The sequence below is a fragment of the Schistosoma haematobium genome, chromosome 3 (assembly GCF_000699445.3).
Source record: "Schistosoma haematobium chromosome 3, whole genome shotgun sequence".
NCBI classification, from domain to species: domain Eukaryota; kingdom Metazoa; phylum Platyhelminthes; class Trematoda; order Strigeidida; family Schistosomatidae; genus Schistosoma; species Schistosoma haematobium.
Genome location: NC_067198.1, coordinates 13793530 through 13820972, shown reverse-complemented (window position 1 = coordinate 13820972; position 27443 = coordinate 13793530). Strand labels below are relative to the sequence as shown.

The 27443-nt window shown below is 37.6% G+C and overlaps 2 protein-coding genes across 3 annotated transcripts; one reads left to right on the top strand and one right to left on the bottom strand.

Moving 5' to 3' along the window:
- Positions 1-6799: 6799 nt before the first annotated feature.
- On the top strand, positions 6800-14618 carry PBDC1. The gene is made up of 5 exons (XM_051213068.1): positions 6800-7136; positions 7188-8751; positions 12447-12650; positions 13543-13654; positions 13691-14618. The coding sequence occupies exons 2-5, from the start codon at positions 8716-8718 to the stop codon at positions 13777-13779; spliced, it is 441 nt and encodes a 146-aa protein (XP_051069007.1). The 5' UTR covers positions 6800-7136; positions 7188-8715; the 3' UTR covers positions 13780-14618.
- Positions 14619-14686: 68 nt separating this feature from the next.
- On the bottom strand, positions 14687-22800 carry PRMT1_1 (Protein arginine N-methyltransferase 1; the record flags this gene model as incomplete). Of its 2 annotated transcripts, XM_035733360.2 has the most annotated exons (8): positions 14687-18434; positions 18942-19078; positions 20422-20688; positions 21026-21113; positions 22072-22220; positions 22300-22363; positions 22396-22551; positions 22586-22720. In XM_035733360.2, the coding sequence occupies 8 exons, from the start codon at positions 22718-22720 to the stop codon at positions 18351-18353; spliced, it is 1080 nt and encodes a 359-aa protein (XP_035587285.1). In that variant the 3' UTR covers positions 14687-18350. The 2 variants fall into 2 exon arrangements, with proteins under 2 accessions (XP_035587285.1, XP_051069006.1); XM_051213067.1 differs by having other exon boundaries at positions 22300-22551; positions 22586-22800.
- Positions 22801-27443: the final 4643 nt, after the last annotated feature.

Here is a 27443-nt window from a genome sequence, read left to right as displayed (position 1 = left end):
GTGTTCTTTGGATACAATAGAGCGCCTCTTTAATAAAGCATAAACTGGCTGGTTGGATGGAGTAATTCAAGAAAGGTCTGATAAAGTTAGGGTAAAAATTCAGTTACTTACATTTGACAAGGCGGTGAAGACTCAGTGAAGTGACCATTATGTGCGAAGCCCCAAAAATATATTGCATTACGGTTCAGACGCACACGCTTATATTCATTTTTGAGTCTTCTTCTCTCACTTTTAAGGTCAGAATTGTACTAGTGGTGTAATCATCAATTGATCAGCTTTGTACCTTATGCTTTTAGAACTTTACAAATCAACCACAAATGAGCGCGAGATCAATTCACGGGTGCAGGACAGGAATAGTAGAGAACTTAGTATCGTATCTCAAAAAGACCAACTTCTGCAGGTCTGCATCAAGATTGGAACTCATTTGCGCCAAATATCAGTCTCTGGTCATTTTGGAAGTTTTTCATTAAATCTCGTATGCGATGTACTCTTTTACTACTGGTAGTTACCCCTCACTATTGGTTTCAGTAGGTTTTTATTCTACCCTAAAGGTACTTTGTTTAATAGGGGAGCATGCAGAGTAGCGTGAGTAAAGAGGGCTGGAAAGAGAAGAGTAGTAGAAGAGTTATGTGGTCGACGCACCATGTGGGCACAATGGACAATTTGTAGTGGAAACTAAAAGCAGATAGTTCAACCCGTGACATGTGGAACATGCCAGTTGTAGCCCCAGATTCTAACTTCAAATACATAATGCTTAAAGCTCAATAAAGGTGTGGTATTTGTACAACTTAATGACCCCTTTGTATTTAATAGCCCGCTTGTTACGAATTACAAATACAAAACGTTCGTTTGTGCTCACCTAGTTCTATCTGGCATAAATTGTACTGTCTCGAGAATTCCTAGTCAGTACAATAATTCTAATACGCCTAACATTATAAAAGGGTAATAGGAAATATAATCCCTACGCAAAATATAGTAAGCAAACAACTGAGCTACAATATCTTGACACTACTAAGATTTTTGGGGTCACTTCTTGATCAGCCATCTAAGGTCTTTACACTTTCCTGAGATAAAAAAGCATCTATATAATTAAAAAGTGAGGTACTTTATCGAATGTTTTATTAAATATACCACGTACTTTTTCATTGTGCTAATGTACATCTAATTGCTAGATCGTTAAAACAGCACAACCATCAGTTTATGAAAAACTCCCATCCCCCCATATATTCTGATAAGGAGCAGTTTCATGCTCTTGATAATGCTGTAGTGACTCACTTTTATCACGAGAACACGATTGGTTTAATGAAAACAATTATTATTATAACCAATTGTACCTGTGCTTGTTTAATGTGCTCTTTGTTTAACTGTGCTAATGGCAGCTATATTATGCCTCCATTATTATTCACACACTTTGATTGTGACCTCGCGCGAGTTCGGTTACGTTCTGTAACCAAGCCTGTATCCTGGCACGATCTCGGTATCCTTTCGATACCACGAGATCGCCAGCGAATATATCTCGATTTGGTCCATTAACTGCCTTCTGATATTTGACTTCTCGGGGATTTTATGGATTTATTTGGCACATGTTTCTTGGTAGCGGTGTTCAATATATACCGTGACTCGACACCATGCTACAATGCATTTAAAACAGGAAATATGGTACACTGCTGTTGTTATTTCCAAGTTTGAACAACTTTCGTTTTCTGTCGATACTAAATACCTGAAAACTTTAAATTCATGAAATTTCTTTTCATTCACAGTCTAATAGATATCTTAGAAAGAATCTGTCTCTTTACATAATCTTCAAGTGGTAAGTTCAAAATTATACAAATCATTCCATCACGAACATTTGTAAGTTTAGTAAGAATATGTAATGGCTTCTTCTAGGCACTATCAAATACAATATAGTATTCCTCTTGACTTATATGGGATTATTAGGTTTTTCATATCCCAAGCCAAAACCATCACTCACAAACTTTAATAAGGCATATGGCTCCTGAAAAGGTATTTTCTTCTCTACAGCCACCTGGAACATTATGCTTTTTTAATTAGTTGTAATATTTATCCACGCCTGATATGTCTTTAGCAAATTGCACGTACACTGAAATTCAAGTTGGTATTTGAACGAGCACCTTGAAGATGGCACAGGTATTCAGTGTTTGACAACGCTTTTACCAGCAACTCCTAATATAATTCGTACCCACCAAGAGAAATCGAAAGACAGAATCGAGGACATCGGAAGAGTGTATTTGGCGATTACTAATATATCGGAATTTTCTGATCTAATCTGGCTAGCGATTGCGGTAGATGTTGAGCACAGCGTTACCACACGTGATCTGATGTGAATACATGACCGAGAGCCTTCAGCTAGGTGAGTCCACTAAAACTAATCTAGTCAGCATCCAATGTCGAAAACTTACAGAGCTATTTATTTTCGGGATTTATTTTCCGCCACAACCTATTTGTATATTGACCAAGTTGTTAATATTGTATATATTATAGCAGGATCTATGGTAATCCTATACAAAATGTACATTTTATCAGCAATTACAAAACAAATCTTATCCGACAACAAGTTGAAGCCGCTCAAGAGGAATTTCTTGAAGATATGCATCTACCCTAGCCAAATGCACTTTTTGTAAATTTATGTAGTTAATATCTGTAGACCTCATAGAACTAACCCGGGTCACACTTCAATACATGCCATTTACACTGTGTGAAGACAAGCTTCCCGTCACTGCAAAATCGTATTACTGAAATCATCTCTAGAAACCTTCTTATACAACCTTCTTACACTGCTACGCGCGCTATCTAAAAAGGACAGTGGTATTGTTTCTCGTTGAATTAGTTAACTGTTTTGATCGTAAATTACGTATCAAAACTACGATTTACACTTTAATTGAATCTACTACAGTTAAAGTGATATTCTATTGAGTTTTTTTGGCTTTTGTGTATTTATTACATTCGAAAGCATTCTTGGTCTGTATCAAAGTACTTTAGTTAAGGTTTGAAATCTTTCTAAAGTTTGTCTTGTGGTAACCTTTTATTCTTTGACATTTGTGTTCATACTGTGATCATATTGTGTGTTACACCTTGATCAGACTAAAATGGTTGGTAGTACTCACAAATGTGGACAACCAAACTGTTTGTTCCCTGTGGAGGACGGAATGCAGTGTGACGAATGCAATAAGTGGTTCCACAAAATGTGCACCCGTTTAAGTCCCACCTCATACAAAAGATGTTCGAAGCCTAACTCACATTGGCTTTGCATGTTTTGCTGTGCCAACAAGGCATTACTAATACAGGAGGCTATGAGCCTATTGGCTTTGACCTGTAAGAAGAACGATGGCATATGCGCTGACAACACGGGCACTGACAGTGACGAATGTGTGAGTGTAGTACCTGCTGTTGCGCGACGCCTCGAACAACCGACTCTGACCGACGTAAAAGTGAAATCTTCGTTGACATTAACAGGGGAGTACCACCTGGTACTGACATTGTTAATAATGCACCTTTAGTGGGAACCGAAGATCTGGAAAAAACAGTCAGCGTTCCAAATAGTCCCAGTGTTATGAGGGGTGAAAAATGGACTACGGTACGTAGGAAACGAAACGAAAAGAAAAAAGCTGTAAGCAGTACACAGGTAGTTAGTAACTCACTGGTGGACTCAAATTGTGAGCCAAAAATTGCACTACCAAGATCTGGTGGTAAGAGTGAAACCCATCCTGGCGCGACTGAGAAGAAAAATCTAATAACATCGAATATTATTGTGAGCAAATTGCGGGAGTCAAACGACCCTGATCCGAAAATTAGACACGCGCATGACTTAGAAAAGCTAAGGGAATACATTCGTAGTATTTTACCAGATAACTCCAAAGGAGTTCAGGTCACAAAATTGGTAAGAATAGGCAAGAGGACCGAGGACAATGTTGAGCCCCGTCCATGCAGACTCCTTAAGGTAATCCTAGGATCGGAGAAGCGACGGGATGTCTTGTTAAGTAGCGCTTGTTGTCACGACAATTCTGACATCCAAGTTAGACCGGACATGTCTCTCGAAGATAGAATAAAAAGGAAGAAAGCACTAGCTGAACTAGAAACCCATCGGCAAAACGGCGAAGAAAATCTCCGGCTAGTGGATTTTCGGATAGTCAGGTCTTGGAAGCGAATGCTACCAAGGCCTGTGTGGATAGGCTGTTCTACTTAGGAGTTTTATATGCCAACGCTCGTAGTTTACGAAATAAGTTCTATGAACTAGAAGCACTAGTGGACAGGTTAAAGCCATTCATAGTAGCAGTGACAGAAACTTGGTTAGTCCATGACTTAGACATTACTCCAGAATTATCCGGATACCATTGCATCAGGAGTGATAGACATAGATGTGGAAAAAGAGGCGGCGTCCTGTTATATATAGCCAATAGCATAAATATCCGCTCCTCTACTAGCGAATCCCATGATAGCGGCACTTGTGAAGTCATTAGCAGTAAGTTGGCTATAGGATGTAGTACATTTATGCTAGGTGTCATCTATCAGAGCCCAATCTGCTTGGCTGATGACTTTGTTTTAGAGCACATTCATCTTTGGAGTGAAAATACCAGATGCTTGATAATAGGAGACTTTAACGCACCTTATATTAGTTGGACTGATATGACCGCAGAAGGATCTATAAACTCCTTTGATAGTAGGTTCCTGATGACAATAATGGAGCATGCACTAGTGCAGCATGTATCCCAACCCACACGTTTTGGTGTTAACCAGGGTTCTTCTCTGCTGGATTTGGTAATCACTCATGAGACTGAGGATACTGTCGACTTAAATATTCTCCCAACGTTAGTGAACAGCGATCACGCTGTTTTGTCATTCATGTTTAGAACTAGGGACATGTTATACGATCAGGTTACACCTCGCCCAAATGTATGGAAAGCTAACATATCAGCCATTCAGGAATGCGCTGCTAAGACAGATTGGTTAGTAGATACTAGCATATCAGTTGAAGAAGCATGGTCTGTATTTAAAGGTAAATTTAGACTAGTTACATCCCCGTTCATACCATACCTGGTACCGCGAAGACCGAATAATAGTCCATCATGGATAACCAAAACGGTCAGGAAACTCCTTAGAAAAAGGAAGAATCACTGGAATATGTTCATCTCTACTGGCTTAGAACAATACAAATCCAGTTATTGTAAGATTAGGAATGCCTGTAAAGCGTTAATAAGCAAGACTAGACTATCATACGGAAAACAATTGGTTAGGGATTCTAGATATAGTCCGAAACGGTTATTCTCGTATATAAAAAGGCGAACTCAGAGAAGCGATGGAATTCCATCACTTTTGATACGTGATAATCCGTTAATCTTAGCAGAGAATGATGCCGAAAAAGCTGGAGCTTTATCGGAATATTTTAGTAAAGTGTTTTCTATCGGTAATGAGGAACGACCAATGATTCATCGCGACCGTGACGGCTCGCTGATGGATCCTGTAGTCATTGAGAAAGGTACTGTTTTAAGGCTACTTCAGCATCTCTAACCTGATAAGTCCAGTGGTCCTGATGATATTCATCCTAGGATTATGAAAGCCATGTCAGATGTAATTGCTGAACCATTAGCGATACTGTTTGACATGTCGCTAAGGCAGTCCAGACGGCCCAGAGACTGGAAAGACGCTATAATAAGTCCAGTGTATAAGGCTGGGAGTAGGGATTTAGTTAGTAACTATAGGCTCGTTAGCTTAACTAGTGCAGCTGTAAAACTGATGGAAAAAATCAATCGGATATCTGCTATAAACTTTCCAGAAGGGCATAATCTTCCCTCCAGAGAACAACATGGTTTTCGGAGAGGCCTATCATGCTTGACAAATCTTCTCATTGCACGAGAAGATTGGGCTGCGGCAAAGGATCGAAATGCTCCTGTGGATGTGGTTTTCATAGATTTAAGTAGAGCCTTTGATAAGGTTTCCCACTTTGGTCTTAAATTCAAACTGAAACGTTTTGGAATCCATAACACAGTCGTCGATTGGATAAGTAACTTTCTCCATGACAGGAAACAAAGGGTAAGGATTAATGGGGCTCTCTCCTCGTGGGTACCTGTAAAAAGTGGGTTTCCCCAGGGCACAATCCTAGGTCCTCTTTTCTTTTTACTTTATGCAGATGAAATGCCAACTGTAGCAAAACCATCCGTTCTACTCTTCGCTGATGACATAAAGATTTGGAGGCCCATACATAGTGTGTCGGATAGAATAGTATTACAGGACGATCTTAGCTCATTGGTGGCATGGTTAGACAGGTGGCCACTAGAGGTAAATCCTAATAAGAGTGTAGTGATGCAGTTAAATAACTCTGATGAATCGTATGGCTATACACTACGTGGACTCGTGCTACCCAAAGCAAGAAACTATAAAGATTTAGGAGCCATGTTAAGCAATGATCTCAAAACCACTAGTCACAGTTAGGCTGCTGCTGCAGAAGGCTACAGGGTATTATGGTCAATTCGTAGGTCTTTCCAGTATTTAGATGATGAAATGTTTGGATTACTATACCCGATTTATGTGCTACTACATTTAGAATACGGGATTCAAGCAGCGTGTCCTTGTTTCAAATATGAAGCAGATGTGCTAGAAAGAGTCCATCGACGAGCTACTAAGATGATACAAGGTCTATCTGGCCTATCTTATGAAGACAGACTGAGACACCTTAACTTATTTCCGTTATCTTACCATAGAGTACAGAGTGATCTAATATTGGCTTATCGTATACTGAACGATGACCTTGGTATTAACATGTCTTATCTTTTGCTTCCGTCTAGAACCGATCATTTGAGAGGACATTCGAAGAAAGTTCAAAAACCGAGGTCAAACCGTTTACGTCTGGAGTCCCGTTTATCTCACCGAGTAGTGAATTACCGGAAATCTCTACCGGAACACGTAATATCACCACCGTCTGTTAATATATTCAAAACGAGATTGGACCTCCACAGTATTACAAACTGCAAGGATTAATATAGGTCGACAGACCTCCTATCCTTATTACTGAAGACTGAAGACTATGGTAGTTGTTGAGCACCAAGAACGCGGGAAAAATGATAATCTAAAAGCAAAGGAAGATAGGAATGTACACAAGTAACAGTAGTCACGAGAGATAGGCAAGTAAAACCCTGAACCCCAGATACTTTTATGGCACTTAAAAAATTTAGTTGAAAAAAATAGAACTGAAAGTGTTGAAAACTTGGAAACTTAAAAATATTGCTTTGTGCTCAAATGGTAACCTTTAAAAAGTGTGAAATTCTCTTCAACACGTATGTAGCAACCACCAGCTAGGTTAGTTACTTACTGGACGTCCAAGTGTTTCATAACTATTATTAATTTGACATTAACTTTTCACGGAGATATTGAAATTAGGACTTTACAGGGCTATCTGTCTTCAAGGTCAGGAGTGTGATTTACATTCTCATAAAACTATACTTCACGGACGAGCCAGTCAAAATCGCGAATGTGAAATTCAAGTATCATGTGTAACAAGCAGCAAAAGCTCTTTTGTATGCTGCTAGAAATCCTTAGAAAATATCGTAAACTCACTATTATCTATCATTGATTAACGTTAATCTATCAATTGATACTGTCAAATCATCAAATGCCTTTTTTGTCTCTTTAAATTGAGTATATGTACCCCTGAATGGAAAACCCTACTTTCTAATCCTAAAGTAAACCTCAAGTCGATCGCCCCAAGCTCCTGACTGGGGAAATTTAGGGGAGTTCTGGGGAAAGTTTAGGGGTTTTGTGTCATTTCCCCAAAATTGGCAGCTTGGGACGTTACATATATTTGTCTAAACTAGTCAGACATTGCATTTTTAATAAAATTACTTCATTCATATAGCTACAGAGCAATTTTGAGTAGTAACCGACGTCATTTCGTGTTAAAGCCTTGACCTCTTTCGCAATTTCTTTAGCAGTAACTAGGGCCAATATAAAGAACTTAAGATTCCTTTGCGTCCTTATAAATATTTAAAAAGATAAGCAGTCTATTTCCATGAGGGCAATTTGATGTTTTTCCATAGTTTCAAGTTAAATGACCTGTGGAAAACGTCAGTAGATTCAATGTTTACTTAAGACCGGCTCACGCTAGCAATACTATTGGTTTTTTTCCATGGACTACCCATCAATAAACGTCTTTTACAATTGTCTAAAAACTGTATTTTCAGTTCTAATCTTGTCCATAAAGTGTGCCTTTGCTCTCATGTTGCACTTATTACTTTTCCATTGTTACTGAAATATATTTGAATGTATATTTGAATCATCGAGCAGAAATTAGCGAGATTAGATCAAATATCAGATATCTTCATAATTTAGGACGACCTCCAATAAAATATTGGTGATATAAGAATTTTGGCGATTCACTAACATAGAACAAAAAAATGAATAAGGTTGTTTTTAGATAAACATCATCATATATCAAGTGTCTAACCAATCCATCTTAAAATATGATAATCATAATGTATAAAAACTTATTACCCAGTACTCTAATGATTTTGTTTTCTAGAATCAGTTGACTACCACTTTGATAATTTCCTTTCTATCATATATGGTTCATATTTGAATCCTTTTCTGTCATAATCGACTTTTCAAATAAATTTCATCTGTATATTCTTTGTGTTTTTTTCGAGTATTCTCCGCCTTTTTCAATGTCATTCACAGAACTTATTGCCTTTGCAGTTTTAACTGAAAATGACCTCGTTTGATGCCGAAAAATCTGTAACTGATGTAAGTTTTCTTTATTATCCAGTATTTTACATTTAACTTCACCAAGTCTTCCTTTTTGACTCGGAATTGACTGTCTAATTTTCATTATTTAACTAAAACTGTATCTTTAGCAGAACTCTGTTACATTTGCTTTTGTTGTGCACCCAAATGATCCATTTTCTCTGTTGATATCGGTTATTTTTCGGACGTATTATACAGAAAACCATTGAACACAATACATTGCATGTTAATCCTACCATAGTTATCGGTTTCATCTTTTTCCTTCCTGGGTTCCACACAAAAATATCTATGAAAATGGCCAAACAACCCCCATTTGATAACTCAGTCTTATACTGTTAAGTCGAAAATGTGGCGCATATATATCTGATGCCCCCTTGTACCAATATTTATATGTTCAGATAAATAAATAGTTAAATCGAAGGACTTCCCATGAAAGCTCGTTGTGCTCAGCCTTTATAGCAAACATAAAACAGTCACCACCTAGAACCTGGTACATATCTACGTCGGTTCAAGTCACCATATCCCATTAGCACAGAAATTTTCAGGTCAAATCCCAGAATATTAGAGGTAATAACAGTATGAATGGTAATGGTAAAGATTAGGCATCGAAGATACGATTCAGGAAAATATAAATTAGTGAAATAAAAGAATAATTGTGAAAAATTTAGAATCTAAGAATCTGGGGGAGGACAAAGGACCTACTTACAATTGACTGATCACTAGTTAGTGACCAATCTCATGTGTGTCGGGTCTTCCTTAGTGGAGATCAAATTCTACCAACCAAGTTGCAATGTGGCCACTAGTCACATGCAAGACAAAGAGGAAATGCACCTGCACCACTGCAAGCAATTTTGAGCCATATCATCCAAAGTCTCTAACCAGCGGTTACGAAAATCATGCGGACCCTAACCAGGTAGTCTACACCTATTAACATGGTTCAATCCAGTTGTCGATGACTTCATTGATTGGCATCATGTTTTTGTTTGGCCATGCCTACCTTCCTTCTAGCCTACTCCTGCACCAGAAAACACCACCAGACGAGGTATGCGGTGGTCGGCCATACATAACACATCCCAATCATCTCAGTTGACGAAGATTTACAACCTCATTAGTCGATTTCCCATATTCACATAGTATCCTGTTCCAAACCCGGGCATTGCGTACCTCGTGGTCCTAAATTACACGAGCGATACTTCGTGGACTTCTATGATCGAAAACCAGTAGCCTACAAATATCCTTTACTCTTAATGTCCATGTTTCACATCTATGAATTAGAACAGTGAAATGCACAGTAAACTCGTCCTTTGTTCCGTAGATGGATATATCGCCTACATCACAAGTGATGCAAGTCGATCAAAGCAGAAGGAGCCTTCCGAACCCATGTCGAGACTTCGTCACACACCGAACCATGAAGACTGAAAAGACCTCCAAGATGAGTGATGTGGTCGGTGCGTTCAGTCACTTCACTCCCTATCGTTAATTTGAGCGCTCACGCAACCCAATTCTAAAGCGACATTTTACATTTGGAAAGGAAAAACCCCATCCCATACATGTTTGCATTGTTGCTTACGGTGGTCGGAAGACTGCATTTTGTAAACCAGTCAATCTCCTGGCTGAACATCGGTCCCTGAAAAGTCAGATGATAAAAGCGTTTTCTCTAAAAGCATGTTTATGAAAAGGTTAAATACAAATAGAGAGAGGGGAAAGCTCTGACAAACATCAATCGAAGTAACCAAATTCAATGACAGTTCTCCATAAGCTCTGACGCGACTAGTAGTATTTGAGTGGCGAGCACTTACAATGTTAATGTACTTCTTTGGTACGCGTTTCAATGGCAAACACTGCCAGAGAACCTCATGATCAACGGATTCGAACGCTGCCTTCAGGTCAAGGTATACAACTAAAGTTGGACGTTGGGAAGAATGTCTTTGTTCCAGAATCTGCCGAATAGTAAATATTCAGTCTATGAATATACGTCTGTGTCTGAAACTAGCCTGGTTCTCTTGCGTTTGCTATTCGCGAGATCTAGTTAGACGTCGAAGTATTATTGAGGCAAACATTTCTGATGCTATATTAGTTGAAGTGATTCCTGTGATTGTCATGAGATGAATTTTGTCCTTTCTTATAAACTGAGATCGAAGCCAGTTAGGTGGGATTACGTTGAATTCCCAGATTTTGGCTAAGATAGTTAAACTAACTGCTAAGACTTGACCATCATCCTTAAAATTATCAGGGGTTAGTCCATTGGTCCATCAGACTAGTGGTGGGGATGGTTGGAAGTTGGGGGAACAAACCAAAATGTGACATCAGTCCACAAAGTCACTAACTTCTAGTCTGATCCATGTTGGTAAATTCAGACTACTTGGTTGTGGTCCGCGACTATCGTAACTAGTGGTTGGAGACTCTGGGTGACATGACTATTAGAAGTGGTATGAGGGGGTTGTCACTTCCTGGTTGCTTACACCGTGGAAGGATAGTTAATCTTGAGGGACATGGAAATACTGAGTTAGTGGCGGTTCTGGAGACCTGTATACGTGACCACAGTACCCAAGAGACGACTGCTTGAAGTTTTTGAATGCATTAGCTCCGCAGTTCGAAAGGCTCTACCACCGGAGACAAAAATCCATGGGGTAAGGTGAAGTGTGACATTTTTCTAGAGTGTGTCTTTTCTAATCAGTCTTCTTGTGATTATTAGAATGCAACTTATGACAAATTTTTCATCTGAAAATCTGTACTCATGAGCTCATTTTTCTTCTGTAGAATATTCATACTTTTAGTCTCTCTCCGCATGAGCGATCCTTAGAAGCCTTCTGTATTTGTAACTGACTTCAGTTTTAACTTTTTGAGAAATTCATACTATTGTTTTAGGTTGTAGACAGGTGAAAAAAATCCACAAGTCAATTCCTTATTATTATTCTCCTATCCCTCGTCTTGTTCCATCGAAATTTATAATGAGGGACAGTTTTATCGAAAATTGCCCGTTCACAACAAATAATCCAAGAAAAGAACTTCGAATGATAAAGTCTGTTATATACTCACTAACTTAATTCAGTCGTGTCACTCTGAATGGATCTTTAGTCCAGTTCCATGTAGAATGGGTCAAATATTGAACCTTCTGTCGTCCTATCGAGTTATTGTCATCATTTACTTTGACTAGACATGTAACTCAAAATTTAGTGTTCAAATATAAACCCAACTTCTTAGTTTCATCATTTTATTGTATAACTCATTGTTAGTCTCTTGGTTGGCATTACCAAATATTTACAATCACATATACGCTGAAAGCTAAAGGATAGAACTTTCTGTGACAGACAATTTTCAGAAAATAAGGGAAGGGCAACAATCCTAGCGCTATAAAGTCAAGCTGATTTGATAGTATTATCAACTAAGCTTATTCGTTCTAGACAAAAATAACAATTTTTTAAAAATAATTTATTAATTAGGAAACATAATCAGTATGGTTGGAGCCATGCTTTTAATAATCTTAATGGAAAGCTTAATTTTGACTGAACATTAGCTACTACGCTCACATGTTTATTTAATCTTATACATTACAACAGCACCATTATGTGAATAGTTTCATCAAACATAACTCCGATTATCATTATCAAAATGTATAGTGAATACTTTATCAACTCAAAATATTTCAAACTTTATCCTTTAATTACTGAATGTATTACTTTCATATAATTTAGCCGAATATCGAGATACAATGGGCTGAACATTGTTTCCGTGATGCAGAAGATTATTTTCGCTTACTTTGTTCAGTCTCTGACCCCTCACAATTAAGACTGACTGCCATAGACGATTTCATATACGACAAATTTATGGGAGAGTTTAGTGATATACAATTAGACGTTATTTCTGAAGATTCTTTGAAATCGGAGCAATCAAAACCAGTAAGTCCCTTATTACTTTATATCAGTTATCCACAAACGTGATCATTGTCGAAGGAATTTCTAAGTTAACTATGTGTTGAATCCCTGTAGTTACGATCACTCTAGAAACAAACCAATATTCGAGTATAACTGAATTCCAAAGTAGTACATGTATATACTTTGTGTAATTGTGGCGCACTATTCAAACTGAAGGATTAATTTTTTATGGTTTATAACACATCTCATCTATTTTCGGTGTCATATAACATTACTGTCTCACCAAGCTCAATATTTTGTGAGTGAATTTTGTTTAGTATACTTCAGCTTTTCTGGATACTTGCCATATTTCAAAAAACTAAGAGATAAGCTGTATATCAGCCTATAGATATATTTAACCTTCGACTTTCATAATCTAACTAAATTTTTTAGTTTCTAAAGAGTATAGTGAGAAAAATTAACTCCATACCAGTGTGTACTCGTATGGTAGATGTATAATTCTTAAAAACTACTATTGTTTTCGATTATTTTGTAGTCTGAAAGGGTTAGGAGTTCCTTTTCTTTTAATTTCTAACTGAAGAAAGATGTCAATCCATCCTTAGAATTTATCGAAATTGTAATATATATATATATATATATATATATATATATATATATATATATATATATATATATATATATATATATATATATATATATATACTCACTGACTTCCATCAAAAGCTCGACCTTATTTCCCATTTGATTTGCTCTGACACATATCTGCTGTTGATTTATGTATTCTAAACGCTATGTCGAGCAGCAGATACACTGATCATCGTTACTACAGTGACTGCAAAAGTCTTAGGAATTAACTACGTTTTTGTATCTTTGTTTTCCCTACAATCGCGTAATGGAGTTATTCTTGATCCTTTAGAAATGGCGATCATTTTGCAATGAGTTTGAAAGGAAAGTTGAAGATTTCAACTTCGGTACTTTATTGAGACTTGATGCCTCAAAAGGATACTGTCCAGAAAACACCTGCATCGGTAGGATATTTTTCTATTTAAACGTTTTTTGTACAGTTCCTAGAATACAGTTCCTTGCCTTAGAAATCGCACGTAACCGCCTTGGGATCAATAACACTGAGAAGCTCAGACAAATACAGGGATAAATTTGTACATATCTTGTATATTTTTTCTATAAAACTTTGTAATTGGCCTTGTTTAAAGACTTTATTGGGATTTTAAAGATGATGAATCGAAGCTCACTACATGTATGAATATTTTTTAATAACATCAAAAACAACTACGCTACTGATCACCATACCTTGCTAATCAACCTCATAAATAATTATTCCCACATTACTTTATTCATCGAATAAGCTCTTCTACATTACAACTACTTAATAGTTAAATTATTGATGTAGATAATTTATCACCCCTTTGTTCCAGACTCAATTCTACGTGCCTGATAATCCAATTGTGACAAAAAGCAATTAAAATCGAGAATTTTGGACCAATAGTATTCTGCTCGCTGTTATGTTAAGGGTCCCATCTCGCATGAACTCTCGGGTGTATATCGCTAACTAATGCTGAACCGGCACGATAAAGCTGCCTAGTGTTTTATAATATCCTAGGAGATACCAGTCGTCTGTAAATCAACTTTAAAATCTCAGAAGACATCTTGCTAGGTCGTACTTCTCTTCACGGTTTTCTACATATTGTCGCTGATTATTTGATTCTGTCATACCATCGATGATGAAATGTAGGTTAGTATGTCTTGAGGACGACTTGTGTTATGACCTTGACGTCTGGCTTTTCTATCACACGATTTATCTACCAATCCGAATACGACTTATACGAATCTTCACCCTAGGCCAACCAATGACGTTCAACCGGTGTGGGCAGTTTAGCGTCCTTATTGGTCCTATGTCCTCCGAGCCCTTCCACTTGAGTCCAGAACACAATACCAACTTCCGTAATGTGAATCGAATCAGACCAGATCGTTTATTTCAGACATACCCGGTTTATATATCAATCAGACAGACCACAACGTACCATAAAATAGGAAATAATATTTGTACACAAATAAGCCAAAAAGTGGCTGTGAATGAGGGGGACAGTAATTAATAGACTGAGCATAATTTAGGGACAGTAAATCGTACAATAATAAAATATAGGTCAAAATAAAGCTTATAATAAGAGGAATATAAATATACATAGTGTAATTGTTGAGTAGTTATACAATAAGAATATTTATAGAATATTAGTCCATGAATAGTCCTTGGAAGTTATCTGTGATTTAATCTTCACCGGATATAACAACTTGTTTAAAGTAATCAAATCGGGATGATTTTCTAAGCACTAGCCAGTGACTATAGAGAAATTCTATGTATTTAGTAATTACGAGGTTTTAAAATAACAGGTCTGGTGTTTTCCTCATACTACCTATTTGTAATCCACTAAAGACCAAGTGAAAATGCGAGCGCTACCCTTATTCAAAACAAATGATCATAATTAAAACCATCTCACGGACTACCAACAACCCAGAATAAAAGCTAATAGCTTGATTCACTAATGACTGCTCTTGGTTTTTTCTTAACCTTATTCCTATCCTAACGATTTATGGTCATACAAAGCACATATCCCTGTTACTGTAGTCGATGGTAAGTTATAGAGCATTACATATAGTAGTAATTGGGATTATTTGAATTATTACACAAATTAGCAATCCCGGAAATGACGCGATTTAGACCAAGAAAAACTAGATGAGTACTAATGGACGTATTGTATTCAGAATTCAAAATCAGGCGGACATCATTAGTTCATACAAACACCGATCCGCCACAGCTTAAATGTCTGTCCGATTGTGTACTGGACGTAAACTGCATGATCTAGAATATACTCATCAGTATTAGAATTGACAACTGAAATTGGAACAGGCTCATCTAGGTCCTGGAATTGTATATAATCACCATGTCGGTTGTGTACTGAAACAACTGTTATCTAGAATTCGTACCGTAGATTTTTCAACACTATCTCCCCACACGAAATAATGTTAGATCCTCATATCCCCAAGTTAAGAGTAATGTGGTTTCCTTTAAAACATATTTCTCACATTGATTAGAGGATTCATTAGAAGTGACTTCATGATAAGTATGAACAACATTCGATATGAAATCACACGAATTGTAATCAAAATCGAGCTCCTTTGGGACTCGTGCTTCGCATTGAACAACTTTCCCACAAGAAACAAATGCATTATGAGGACAAATAATGTTTGATATAACATTAAGATTTGATTCTTCTGAAGTATTTTCTTCAACTCTATTAAGAATATCATTGGAGATTAATGGATCATTAGAAAAATCAGCAACTATCGAAACTGCATCGGATTTTCTATCATGATTTGATCCACTCAACGCAGATTTGTAAGAGACTTCATCAGAACAAACCATATATGGTACAATAACATGAGATTTGATGCACTCGACATATATGTAAATAATTTCATTAGAAATACATGAAACATGAGAACATCGCATATCTGGTAAAATAATATCATGAATCTGACTATAGTATGATTCATTTGAAACATTCAACTTAATAGGATCAGAATCGCTAAGCTTAGCATTAGTTGCAGCGAAATAAACCCTAGTATTACAAACTGACCGAATATGTCCAATCTAATCACATCTGAAGCATTTAGAATTACGAAATTAAATAAGTGAAACTTGCTATAGAACAAGCATTTACTTAACTTGCGCTCATCTTCGTGACCTACTTCGCAACTTCTCAACGAATTTTCCGAATAACCTTGATTACGCATGGGACTGGGACGACGAAATGGAATTGCTGATGTTCCGACGAATCATTTTACGAAATTTGTATACTTTACATGGTCTAGTAGTAGTTCCTTAAGAGTTGCATAAGGAAGTGAAATAGGCTTTTCTGGAAATGCCCGTTTCCAATAAGTTGTATGCTTCTTTTCCAATGATTGTAAGGAAATGAGCCACAATATTAACATCCTCAATACCTTCCTTGGTCATAGTCCATATAATCCTCAAGAGCATCAAAATCTGAATGTATGTCCAACTGTTCCATCACAAAATTCTGCTCGCGGCACCAATGTGGTGATTAGAAGTATTTGAATTATTATACAAACTAGTAATCCCAAGGATGACGCAATTTAGACCAAGAAAAACTAGATGAGCACTAATGAACGTATTGTATTCGGGTACAAAGAAATAATTAGTCCATACAAACATCAAATATTTTAGACGAAGATACAGTGATTTGCATATAATCAACGCGCACTACTCACCAGCTGCACATCAAAGCCCCTAAAATTGCACTCCATATTACATCTAGGTAAAATTCAATAACACTGCCGACCTGTGTTGTCTAACAGTTGAAGACCCTAAATCAATGCCCTACGAACGTAAATCAAAATAGGGTTTCGGACAGGTCTACGTTGGCCTATGTTCTTAGACTAGACAAACACGACGATATGAAAATAACGAAAATTGACGTAACGTATTAACAATGATAAATGCAGGTACTTTAGATCTAAAACAAGGTTCGGGAAGGCGGAGTAAAAAGGTTTGTATGAAAAAATACTAACAAGATCGAGAGGAAGATGAATGGAGAGATCCGTACCATCATGAATGGATCTGTGCTATATCGCCAGAAGTTTCCAACCATTGATTGCGGTGATAACTCAGACCCTTACCGGGTAGTCTACATCGACTAATCTGGCTCAGATTAACAGTCAGTGACTTTATAGATTGATGTTGCGTCTCAATTTGACGCCCCTAGTCCTCAACTTCTGCATCAGCAAGCATCGCTTGTCGTAGTTAAGCATAAGCAGCTCACGTCCAACTTCGACACTGCTCACCCGGTTGGCCCATAAAAAACGAGCGATCCTTAGGAAACACCTATGACCAAAAGCCTTCAGTTTAACGGTCTTTCACTTCAATCAACCATGAGCATTATTAGGGTTTGTAATCCACTCGTCGTATTCAATAAACCGGGTTCCCTGTGGCTATTACAAGATTCTTCACTTGTTGAATATTTGAAAATCATCTGAGCTACCTGCCCTGCACATCCTGACTCCATTATATATAAGTGGATTGGTTGAACACTATGTAGCTGATATTTTCTCATCTCGCTTTCGCTGGCCACCATAGGCTTGGATCTGTTTTGCAACTCCAATATTTATTGATACATCAAAGGCTTAGTAAATTACAGTGCCTGCTGGCAGCCAACTTAGCATCGCCTTGGGTAATTTTGAAGGAAACAGTAATAACTTAAGCCATATCACATTCGCATACAGATACATAAATAACGCTACGCGTTATGTCATACTAATAATAACTAAGGGACGAATTTTATCTTACGTTTAAGTGTCCAGAACACTACACAACCTGTCGTATTGCATGTTACAACAAATACGCGTATGGTACAAAAAAGAATGCTCGGTTTTCTACGTGAGATGAGACGTAACGAAAGTCATTTATCTATTTTATTGAAAAATCCACCATAAAAACAAAGTAATACGGAATAATACACGCACACAGGGAAACGAATTCATAAGAGCGAAGAAAATGCCCTGATAAATCTAGCGGATTAAAACAATTAAATGCTGTTCAGAATGAGGTTATACATTGAAGGCAAGGATTTTGAAATTAGATCTTTTAAGAGTTTTGATTACGATCCAATTCAAACCATCTTGGGCGACAAATCAGCGCATACGATAGTTAAACATTTTGTCGATCGACGAAAGTTCTCCCACGAATTCTACTTTGATGTTGATATCAAGATCACGCTACAATAAGGAATAAACAAGCAAAAACAATTCCCACTTGACGAATGGCATTTTTGAGCTTACCACAAACAAAAATATTAGACAGTAAGTATGACAACTATAAAGTGAATAGAGAATCAACTGTAGCAGTGTGAATTGTTTATTTCATTTATCTGCTTATACATCTTACTTGTTAGATAAGCACTATTGTTCGGTTTGGAAGTGACTGTTGATACATGTAGTGAAATATTTCATTATACGTTGAAAAGTATCTTCAGTACATTATTATTTCAAACCCTTTCTAGTCCACAGTAAATCAGACTTCATAAGCACACTGAATCAAAACTTAAAACTTAGTAAGAAAATCCAGAAACTCACTGAATATGAAATCATCAGAAATTATATTATGATCGATAATGCTGATGGTTGAAAATATACAAGTGTGACGCATTGTTTGATGTAGGTACAATACTACGGGACTCAGAAAAATAACATTAACAGTTAGAAGCTAAAATTAAATCAACTCACGTTATTTCGTTCATTCGGTTTAATAGACATCACACCGTTGATATGTTCTCCTTTCTTGACAGTTAGACAGTCATCATCGCCATTATCGAGATAAAAAACTGTTTGTTTCCAATGTGTGTAGCGGCGCTCATCAGGACCTTGTTATGACAAAAATATGTTATTAACGGCCTTAAATTAATTAAGAAATGAAGTATTGAAAAAGGAAAGTAATTTGGGGATAAAATAGAAAAACGCTGTCCAGACATACCTTTCTATTTTCACATCAAGGAATGCAGGACCGTTGTTTAACGGATTAGGTATAAAACTAAAGTATTTGAGATCCAGAGATGTTTTACGCACTAAGGGTCAACGGTGCCAAGGTAGTCGATATAGGCTACCTGAGTGGTCACCGCGATCAACGGTTGGAAAATTCAGGTGTAGCACTGAGTCATTCACGATGGTGCAGATCCCTTCATTAATCTTCCTTTCGATCAAACTCTTTTACTCCGTCTTTCCGAACCTTATTGTCGATGTAACACGTTATATCAACTTTTTCATTATTTTCGTCTCATCATGTTAATTTAGTCTGAGAACATAGATCAACGTCTATCTGTCCGAAGCTCCGTGTTAATGTCTGAAGTAGAAATTCAATACTTTGGCTAGTCAGTGCTATTTCAGTCGTTAGAATGTAGAACCCAACACATTTTGTGCGTCGGCTTACATTGTCACACCACATTTGTGCAGGAGGCACCTTCGATATGAAGAATACCAATCTAAAATCTACGCAGAGAGATGTGTGGTCCAGTTATTAATAGAAACTATTATTTCCTTATTTAGGATCAATCTATATCTTCAATCGGTCTAGCCTGACCATCTGTAAATACGTGTGAGTTGAAAGTCTTATCGCTGTCTTCGGAAAAACTTTGTCTTCTAACTCTGTATAGTTACTTTAGTTGAGCGTGTGTAGTAGATCAAAACAAAAAGCTTTATAAAGATAAATTATCTGTAATATCATGACTAACTGATGGATTGTGTTCGAATATTAGCGGTGGATAGTGCTCGAGAACATAAGATGGCTTGTTACTGCACAGTACAATACTGAAACAGGAAACGTTTGTTAGTTCCAGTGTATAGCAGCTAGAGATCAGCCTTCCAGCATAACTATTTTGATTCTATTATTTAGATTACTATACTGTTAATTTAAACTAACTTAACAAAATTTCTAAAACTGATACTACAATGTTAGAGGAAGTATACTGAAGTCGAGATCTTTTTGGCATAACACACATATCACCTTAGTGTATAAAATTTATACCATAAATTGATCTCTCATCTTTACTCAACTATTTAAGCCAGATAGCTTAGTAAACCAACTGATCATTTTGAGGTAACGATTAAGATATATCTTAACAAGATAACTTGATTGCAGATCTACTTATGCTTAAAAATAAACAAAACATAATAAACCAATAAAGGGTTTCATAGAAAAGATTGAACTAACCTGTTGAAAATCCTGTAGGTTTATGGCAAGAAGTGAAGTCTATGTTGAAAAACGTAACCAAGGCTTGAATATAATCATTCCTTTTGCAGGTAAGTGTGAATGGTGCACTGAATGTCAATTCGGGAACCGTGATGGTATACATGTCCACTTCCTTGACTAAACAGCAATTAGTCACAACTTGGTTAGGATCAACAACATCAACCAAAGGTTCTGTAAGTGCAACTTTTCTTATACAACTCATGTCAAAGCCGTACACGCTGTCCCACCCTACAAAAGGCACAAAAAATCCGATCACATTAATAACCAACATCGGTACTTCCTGAAATTAGTAACGTCTCCATCTGTGACGCAGTAATTACTGCTTATTCCTATCTCTGTCTTGGTATGACCCACGATACTAGATATAATCATCAACCAACTGACAGTGAAACTAACATATATTATTCAACAACGAAGCTGATGGATATATAAAATAGAGACCGGGAGTTTAAACATATGAACTTTATAGATATATAGTGAGTTTTACTGGACAAAACCATCGAAGACAAACACGTCCGATTGGAGACAAAAGATATGAAGTTGTTTGAAAATGAGATGGACTTACAGTTAATTTTTTCATCTTTGTACTGTCTATCTTCGATAGCGCACACATACAGGGTTGCACGATCAGGCATAATTATGCCACCAGGTGCCTGCGTAAAATGCAAAAAGTTCTGAGCGTCAGCAAGCATTATTATAAGACATTTAAATAGACAATATGGAGCAGTGGAAATCGGTACATGATTTCGGCTTGCATTTAACTAGACAATAATGGGTAGGACTTGAAAACTTGACGTTTTAATAACTGTTGGAAAATGTGAAATATGTAGCAGAGTGAGATGTCTTATCAAACTACTAAGTGACCTGTAACGGTTATCTTTTAAATTATAATGAATTCACTAAATCCGTTCCAGAACCAAGAAATTGGTCTCCTTGAATGCAGACGGTTTTTACCTACAACCTACATTTACGTCAGCACTGGTGACGTCGCGTCATTAGATGGAATACGACAGCGAAATGAGCGTTACTTCTAGCGATCAACTAAAAGGAGTAAAAACCAGTAAACAGGAAGATGTAGGTTAGTATATAAACTTACAAGAAATAGATTCGGAGTTAGGTCAGTTTAGGAAACAACCAATTTGAATGTCGTTTAATTATTTGGAAGACTCAGGTTGTTGGAATTTTTGAAATCTTATTTACTAGTAATTGCTAGATGGAAATTGGTGAACGCTACCAAATATAGTAGATACACGTCCTACCTTAACTGTTCATCAAAATATGTCGTTATATGAACTTGTTGCTTGACAGATATATCAATGTACTCACTGGAGTAACATTCATACAAATAAAACAGCAAACGCAACTATTTCGAGAACGGAATTTCATTAAGTTAAACTAGCACTACAACAGCACTTGGAAACGTAAATATTTCTAATCCTTGTAGTGTAGTACATGGTTAGTGAGGTCTGTGGATATCAAAAGTTTTTACACAGTTAAAGTTTGGATTTAGAACAACAAGAACTCCATGTGTTGGTTAGGTAGTACTTAGTAACAAGTGACAGTCACACTTAGAGGCTTGATTCCAACCAAAAAAATGGAGAATTTACTTACCAACCATTTGTCTCTGGCATAAATAACAGTATTCAACATTGACTCGTAAAAAAGACAATAACCCATCCATTCACTTATGACTATATCGACCTTGGGGTACTCCGGAGGTAGTTCCACTTCTTCTACTTTTCCTTTGATCAGAGTGATACCTGTAAAGATGATAAACATAGAATGTTAGATACCTCAATGGGGCGGTTATGCATATTCCTAAACTACAAGTTGACTTACGGTCCGCCATATTGTTAGCTCGCACGACTTCCATTGCCCGGTCAATGATGTTGGAACAATCAATCTAAAACTAATATGGACCAGAAACGCAATTACTCCAATCGCATGTTTGGCTCCAGCTTTAATTGCAAACAAACAGAGGATGGCGGTCCCACAACCAACATCAAGCACTATCTTATCTCTTACGAGGTGTTTGTTGTGAATTAAAGCACTGCGATAGGTGAGTGTTCTGATTTCATCCTTTAACATTTCCTAAAACATAATTCTCTGTATCTTAATCACGTACCTCATGAATTCCGAAATGCGCGTACGAGTCAAAATAGTAGTCCTTTGAAGTCATATCTGATGATTCGGTGGTAGACTCACATGATGTGCTAGGGGAACACTCATTTTTATCACCAGCCCCATTTTTCCCGTTCATAGTGAAACGAAACTACCAAAAAAGGACTAACAAAACAACCACGCGCGACGACCCACTATTGGTTGCGCGCCGTTATCAGTGGTCAGAAACAAATCTAAGTTTCAAACCTCAAACTTAGCAAGACAAGAGAAGAGAACGATTTATCTATCGATATGTGTCTGGGTAATATGAAATAGGTTTTGATCACAGACATGTATGATTTTGTTGCTTCACTTCTGAGTCTGAAGTGAAATTATGAAATGAGTGATCTTGGCGTAACACAAGGTAACCTCCGTCAGTACCTGCCAAATTAAAGTAAATATAGAATTTATTTTCTGAACGATTCAGCACAGGGGAATATACTAAGTATGGTAAATGATGGTCATATTCCTCTGACCCTTCTGTACTACGAGGGTTGGAAATTCGATGTCACTAGGCGATCTCAACAAGTCTTACCTTTTAGTACAAATAGTCTATCAAATATATCTTCTGACTTCTTGGCTTATGACTTCTGATTGCACTGGGTTGGCACACTTCGACCATAAAACGTGTTAATAGTTAAGGCGGTGTCAAACTCCGAATACTTGTGATATCCTTAGTGGTGAGCCTGACGTGATCTGATACACCAAATCGCAAACCATGAGACTGTTCCGTGTTGGACCATTACATGTCATTTTTTTAGCTTTCGTTTTTGCAAATTGTAATTTTTTCATATTCTCAGATATCTCTTCTTCTCACTCATTGGTAAACTTTATATTTGAAACAACGGAACAGACTCCTGAGTTATTTAAGAACATAGCTCATTCACGAACCATATTTCAGCTGGTGCCATTTTGGTCTGACAACATTGAGGTTTGGTACTGTCACGCAGAAGCTGAATTCCATGAGCACGGCTTAACCAACTCACGTGCACATCTCGCAGTAGTAAAGGCACTATTGCGCGATTTTAACAGGTAGGTCACACCTAGGATATTTACCAGTGATTTTTTGGAACCTTATGAAACTCTAAAAAGAGCTGTTCTTGAGCGTAGAGATGTAACCGAATGACAAAGGTTAGATCAACTCTTCAGCAACATTGATCTATGGCATGACTCAGCAACAGACGAATGAGAGAGAGCATTAGTCGATGGGTCTTTGACGATGGCCTGTTAAGACAGCTTTTCTTGTCTAAACTCCCTTAACAAGTGAAAACGGTGTTTGTCCCATTTCAAAACAACGCTGTAGACTAACTGGCTCCATCTGCCGGTCGAATTAAGGAGACCATCAGGACTTTTAACACTAACGTTTCTTCAGTCAAAGGAAAACGTCAAACGACGCAAAAAGACGTTACGGAACTCAGTCATACTCTGGCACGTTCCTTTCGTATTCGTCATGACCGTAAACGATCACAAACCTCCCGAGGGAGTTCTTCACGAAAACAATCTATCTCTAGATTACGAGAGACAGATAACCCCAACCTGTGTTGATGTCATAATCAGTACGGGAAATCTCGAAATTGCAGAAAACCCTGTAGTTCCCCGATCCCCAAACCGACTGACACGAAAAACGCTTCGGGAAATTTCCCAGCCGGCAAGCGTCAACGAAAACCGTAACCGGTGAACATAGCCGTCTGTTATACGTACTGATGTAATTACGAAAGTCCTTCGCCTCGTCGACAAACTTACAGGAGGCAAATGGGAAACAGACCGCCACATACATCTTAACGCGGGGTTACACATACCCAACAAATGAACCCTCGTTGTTGCAGATGTGTTCCGTGCAGATCATTGGTGTAGACCTGCTACAATATTACCATCAACCCATCGACATGCGCAAACAGTTAGCGGACGGAAATGCTAATTTATCTGCTTGTGTGACTTCTCTTTCCGATTGTAGATTATCGCCAGTCACAGCAAAATATGCGATCGATTCGTACTACCAACAAATACCCGATAAGTAATCTGAGATATGTCACGTGCATTCGAAGTTGCCGTGTGTAACCAGCAATGTTAAACGTCATATCACGACAACAGGACCATCTGTATTCTTGAAAGCACGCTGACTGGCTCCTGAAAAGCGGAGATTGACTAAAAACTAATTCGATCACATTGTAGATTCGGGAATCATTCGGCCGCCAAACAGCCCATGGGCATCTTCGCATATGGTCCCTAAAAATGACAGCAACGATTGGCGTCCAACTGGTGACTATCGGAGTTTGAATGGCTAAATCATTCATAATCGTTACTCGTTGACTCATATTCATGATTTGATAGCTACCTTGAAATTTACAACTGCTTTTTCGAAAATCAATTTGGTTAAAGCATATAACGAAGTTTCCATAGCTGCTGACGACACTCCTGAAACGCTATCATCACACATGTCGGTCTCCGAGAATTTTCGCGTATATCTTTCAGCTTAAGAAATGCTGCACAAACTTTTCAGAGGTCCATTGATGACGTTTTTCGAGGCATAAACTTCGTACTTTCGTATGTTGATGACTGCTTGATTTCAAGTCCGGACAGAGAGTCTCACCCTCAGCGTCTGTACATTTTTGTCGAACGACCGCAAAAACATGGAATTACTGTGAACATTCAGAAATATCAAATCGGAACGGGCTCTCTTAATTTTTTTTGAACATATTATTAATGTTCGAGGCATCTGACCTCTGAAATGCGAAGTGGCGGTCATTCTGGATTACCACAATCAAGCGACCACCCACGTTTAAAGGACTAGTAAGTTTATATAGATGGTACATACCGAATTGCGCATCTCTTATGAGACCTTTAATCGACTAACTTTCTGGGAATGTGAAATCTATCAGTTTGGACGATATCGTGAAAAAACATTCTCTACACTTAAGGAGCTGATCGCCAAAGCAACGCTACTTGCGCACCACAACACCCAAGCACCCATTAGTATTGGAGTAGGCGCATCCAACTCGACAACAGAGGGAGTCTTACGACAGTGGGTAAATCACATTTTGGCAACATTTGGAATTCTCTTCGAAACGTCTGGGGGCAAACAATGTAGTTACGGACGTTTTGTCTCCTATAACGTTTTCCCATGAATCAACCTACTTAAACTCGTCCAGCTTCAAAAAGAAGACATTGATCTCAGAACTAGTTATCTTCCACAACCCTGAAACTACGGGTCAAACAGATGGAAACAAGCAAGGAAAGCTTACTATGTGACACATCTACAGGTAGGGATCGTACAATCGTGCCGAAACATTATCGACGCAACGTCTTTAATATGTTGTGCAAGTTTTCTTGTTCAGGTGTTCGTGCAACCATCAAGCTCTCAGCAGAACTGTTCTATTGGCTTGGTATGAACAAAAACGTAAAAGAGTGAGCGTGCCCTTGTCTTAGAACTCGTGAATCGTTCGTCCTCTTCAGTGAAAATGGATCTAAACTCCCACACGAGCAGGATCACAAACGCAATGCGTTCAGTTAAACCCGTTTCCACACAACCAGAGTCAACTGATGCTTTTGTTTAACATGTCCCGCGATGCAGTACACACATCTTTGCACGTCGCGACTCACTTTAACGACCTCTCAAAACAGCATATGAAGGATCCTTCAAAGTTTTGCATGAACCTAAATACTATATTATCGATCGTCTCAGAGTCGCGCGTTTAGAGGGAACCCTAATCATGTCGATTTTCCTTCAGTACAATCGAACGAAATGAGTCTCACAATCATCCAGGAGAAAAGCAGTATTCGCCTGGAATATTTTATGAATTTGATTATCCAGAGGATGTGACGTTTAAAAAGCTAGCTGTGACAAACGGTGTAGGTTTAAAAGGAATAAGAATAAGCACTCAGTATTTCAACTAATTTCCAGAGCTGAGTAATGCTGTTGACTTAGTCACTCAATTGATTCATCACAAGCCCAAGAGTCCAGATGAATACCTCGCTCTTACCGTATGAACAATCTGAAATGGGCCTGAGATTACGGAAAGTGTGTAGCTTAAACTCATCGCAACTTCTGGAATACTGCCTCTCTTGTTCAGCAGTGAAACTCTAAAGTTGGAAATATGGCAGGCAGTGGTTGAAAGAAAAGATATTACGACATAGTCCATAGTTCGAAATAGAGTAAAATGTTAAGTAAAGAAACAGAATGAATTAGATCCACATAAACATCGGGTCCATGCTCAAATTGCTAGCTAATGTGTATTTGTGTCGATTAAGGGTCATATTTGCTAGTGGTTGATGTTTTAACAAACATATTTCAATGCAGCATGTAAATACTTCTGAAGCTTGTTAATCAACCATCATAGCTAGACATCAATTTAGACGATCAGTCATTAGTATCGATTGGGTAAGTAAGCTATGAGCACCAATCAATACAACAATACAATACATGTAAACACTAATCAACGGACTACTAGAATGATGGGTTAACATAAGTAAAAGTCAACCGATTAAGTTAAAGTATGAAGTATGAAGATTAATGAAAAGCTGAATTCCTTTAGTTTGTCTCATCAGTATAGAATTATGGTCTAGTTCGATATTAGTACATTTGTCTTTGCCACTATAATAACAGACCTAATCCCGAAGTTGTAGATATGTCATGAAGTAACTACCTAATCTATAAGATCATTGTCTACAGTGACTCGTCCTATCGTGAAATCATCAGTATGACGTCTAGCACTCTCAAAGAATACATTCGAGCTGGAAATGGATTAATTTATTTGTTACAACAAGCTAGAGGTTATGTGGTCACGCTTGCATGACCGAGCTATGTCATTTTCCTTAATTGTTGC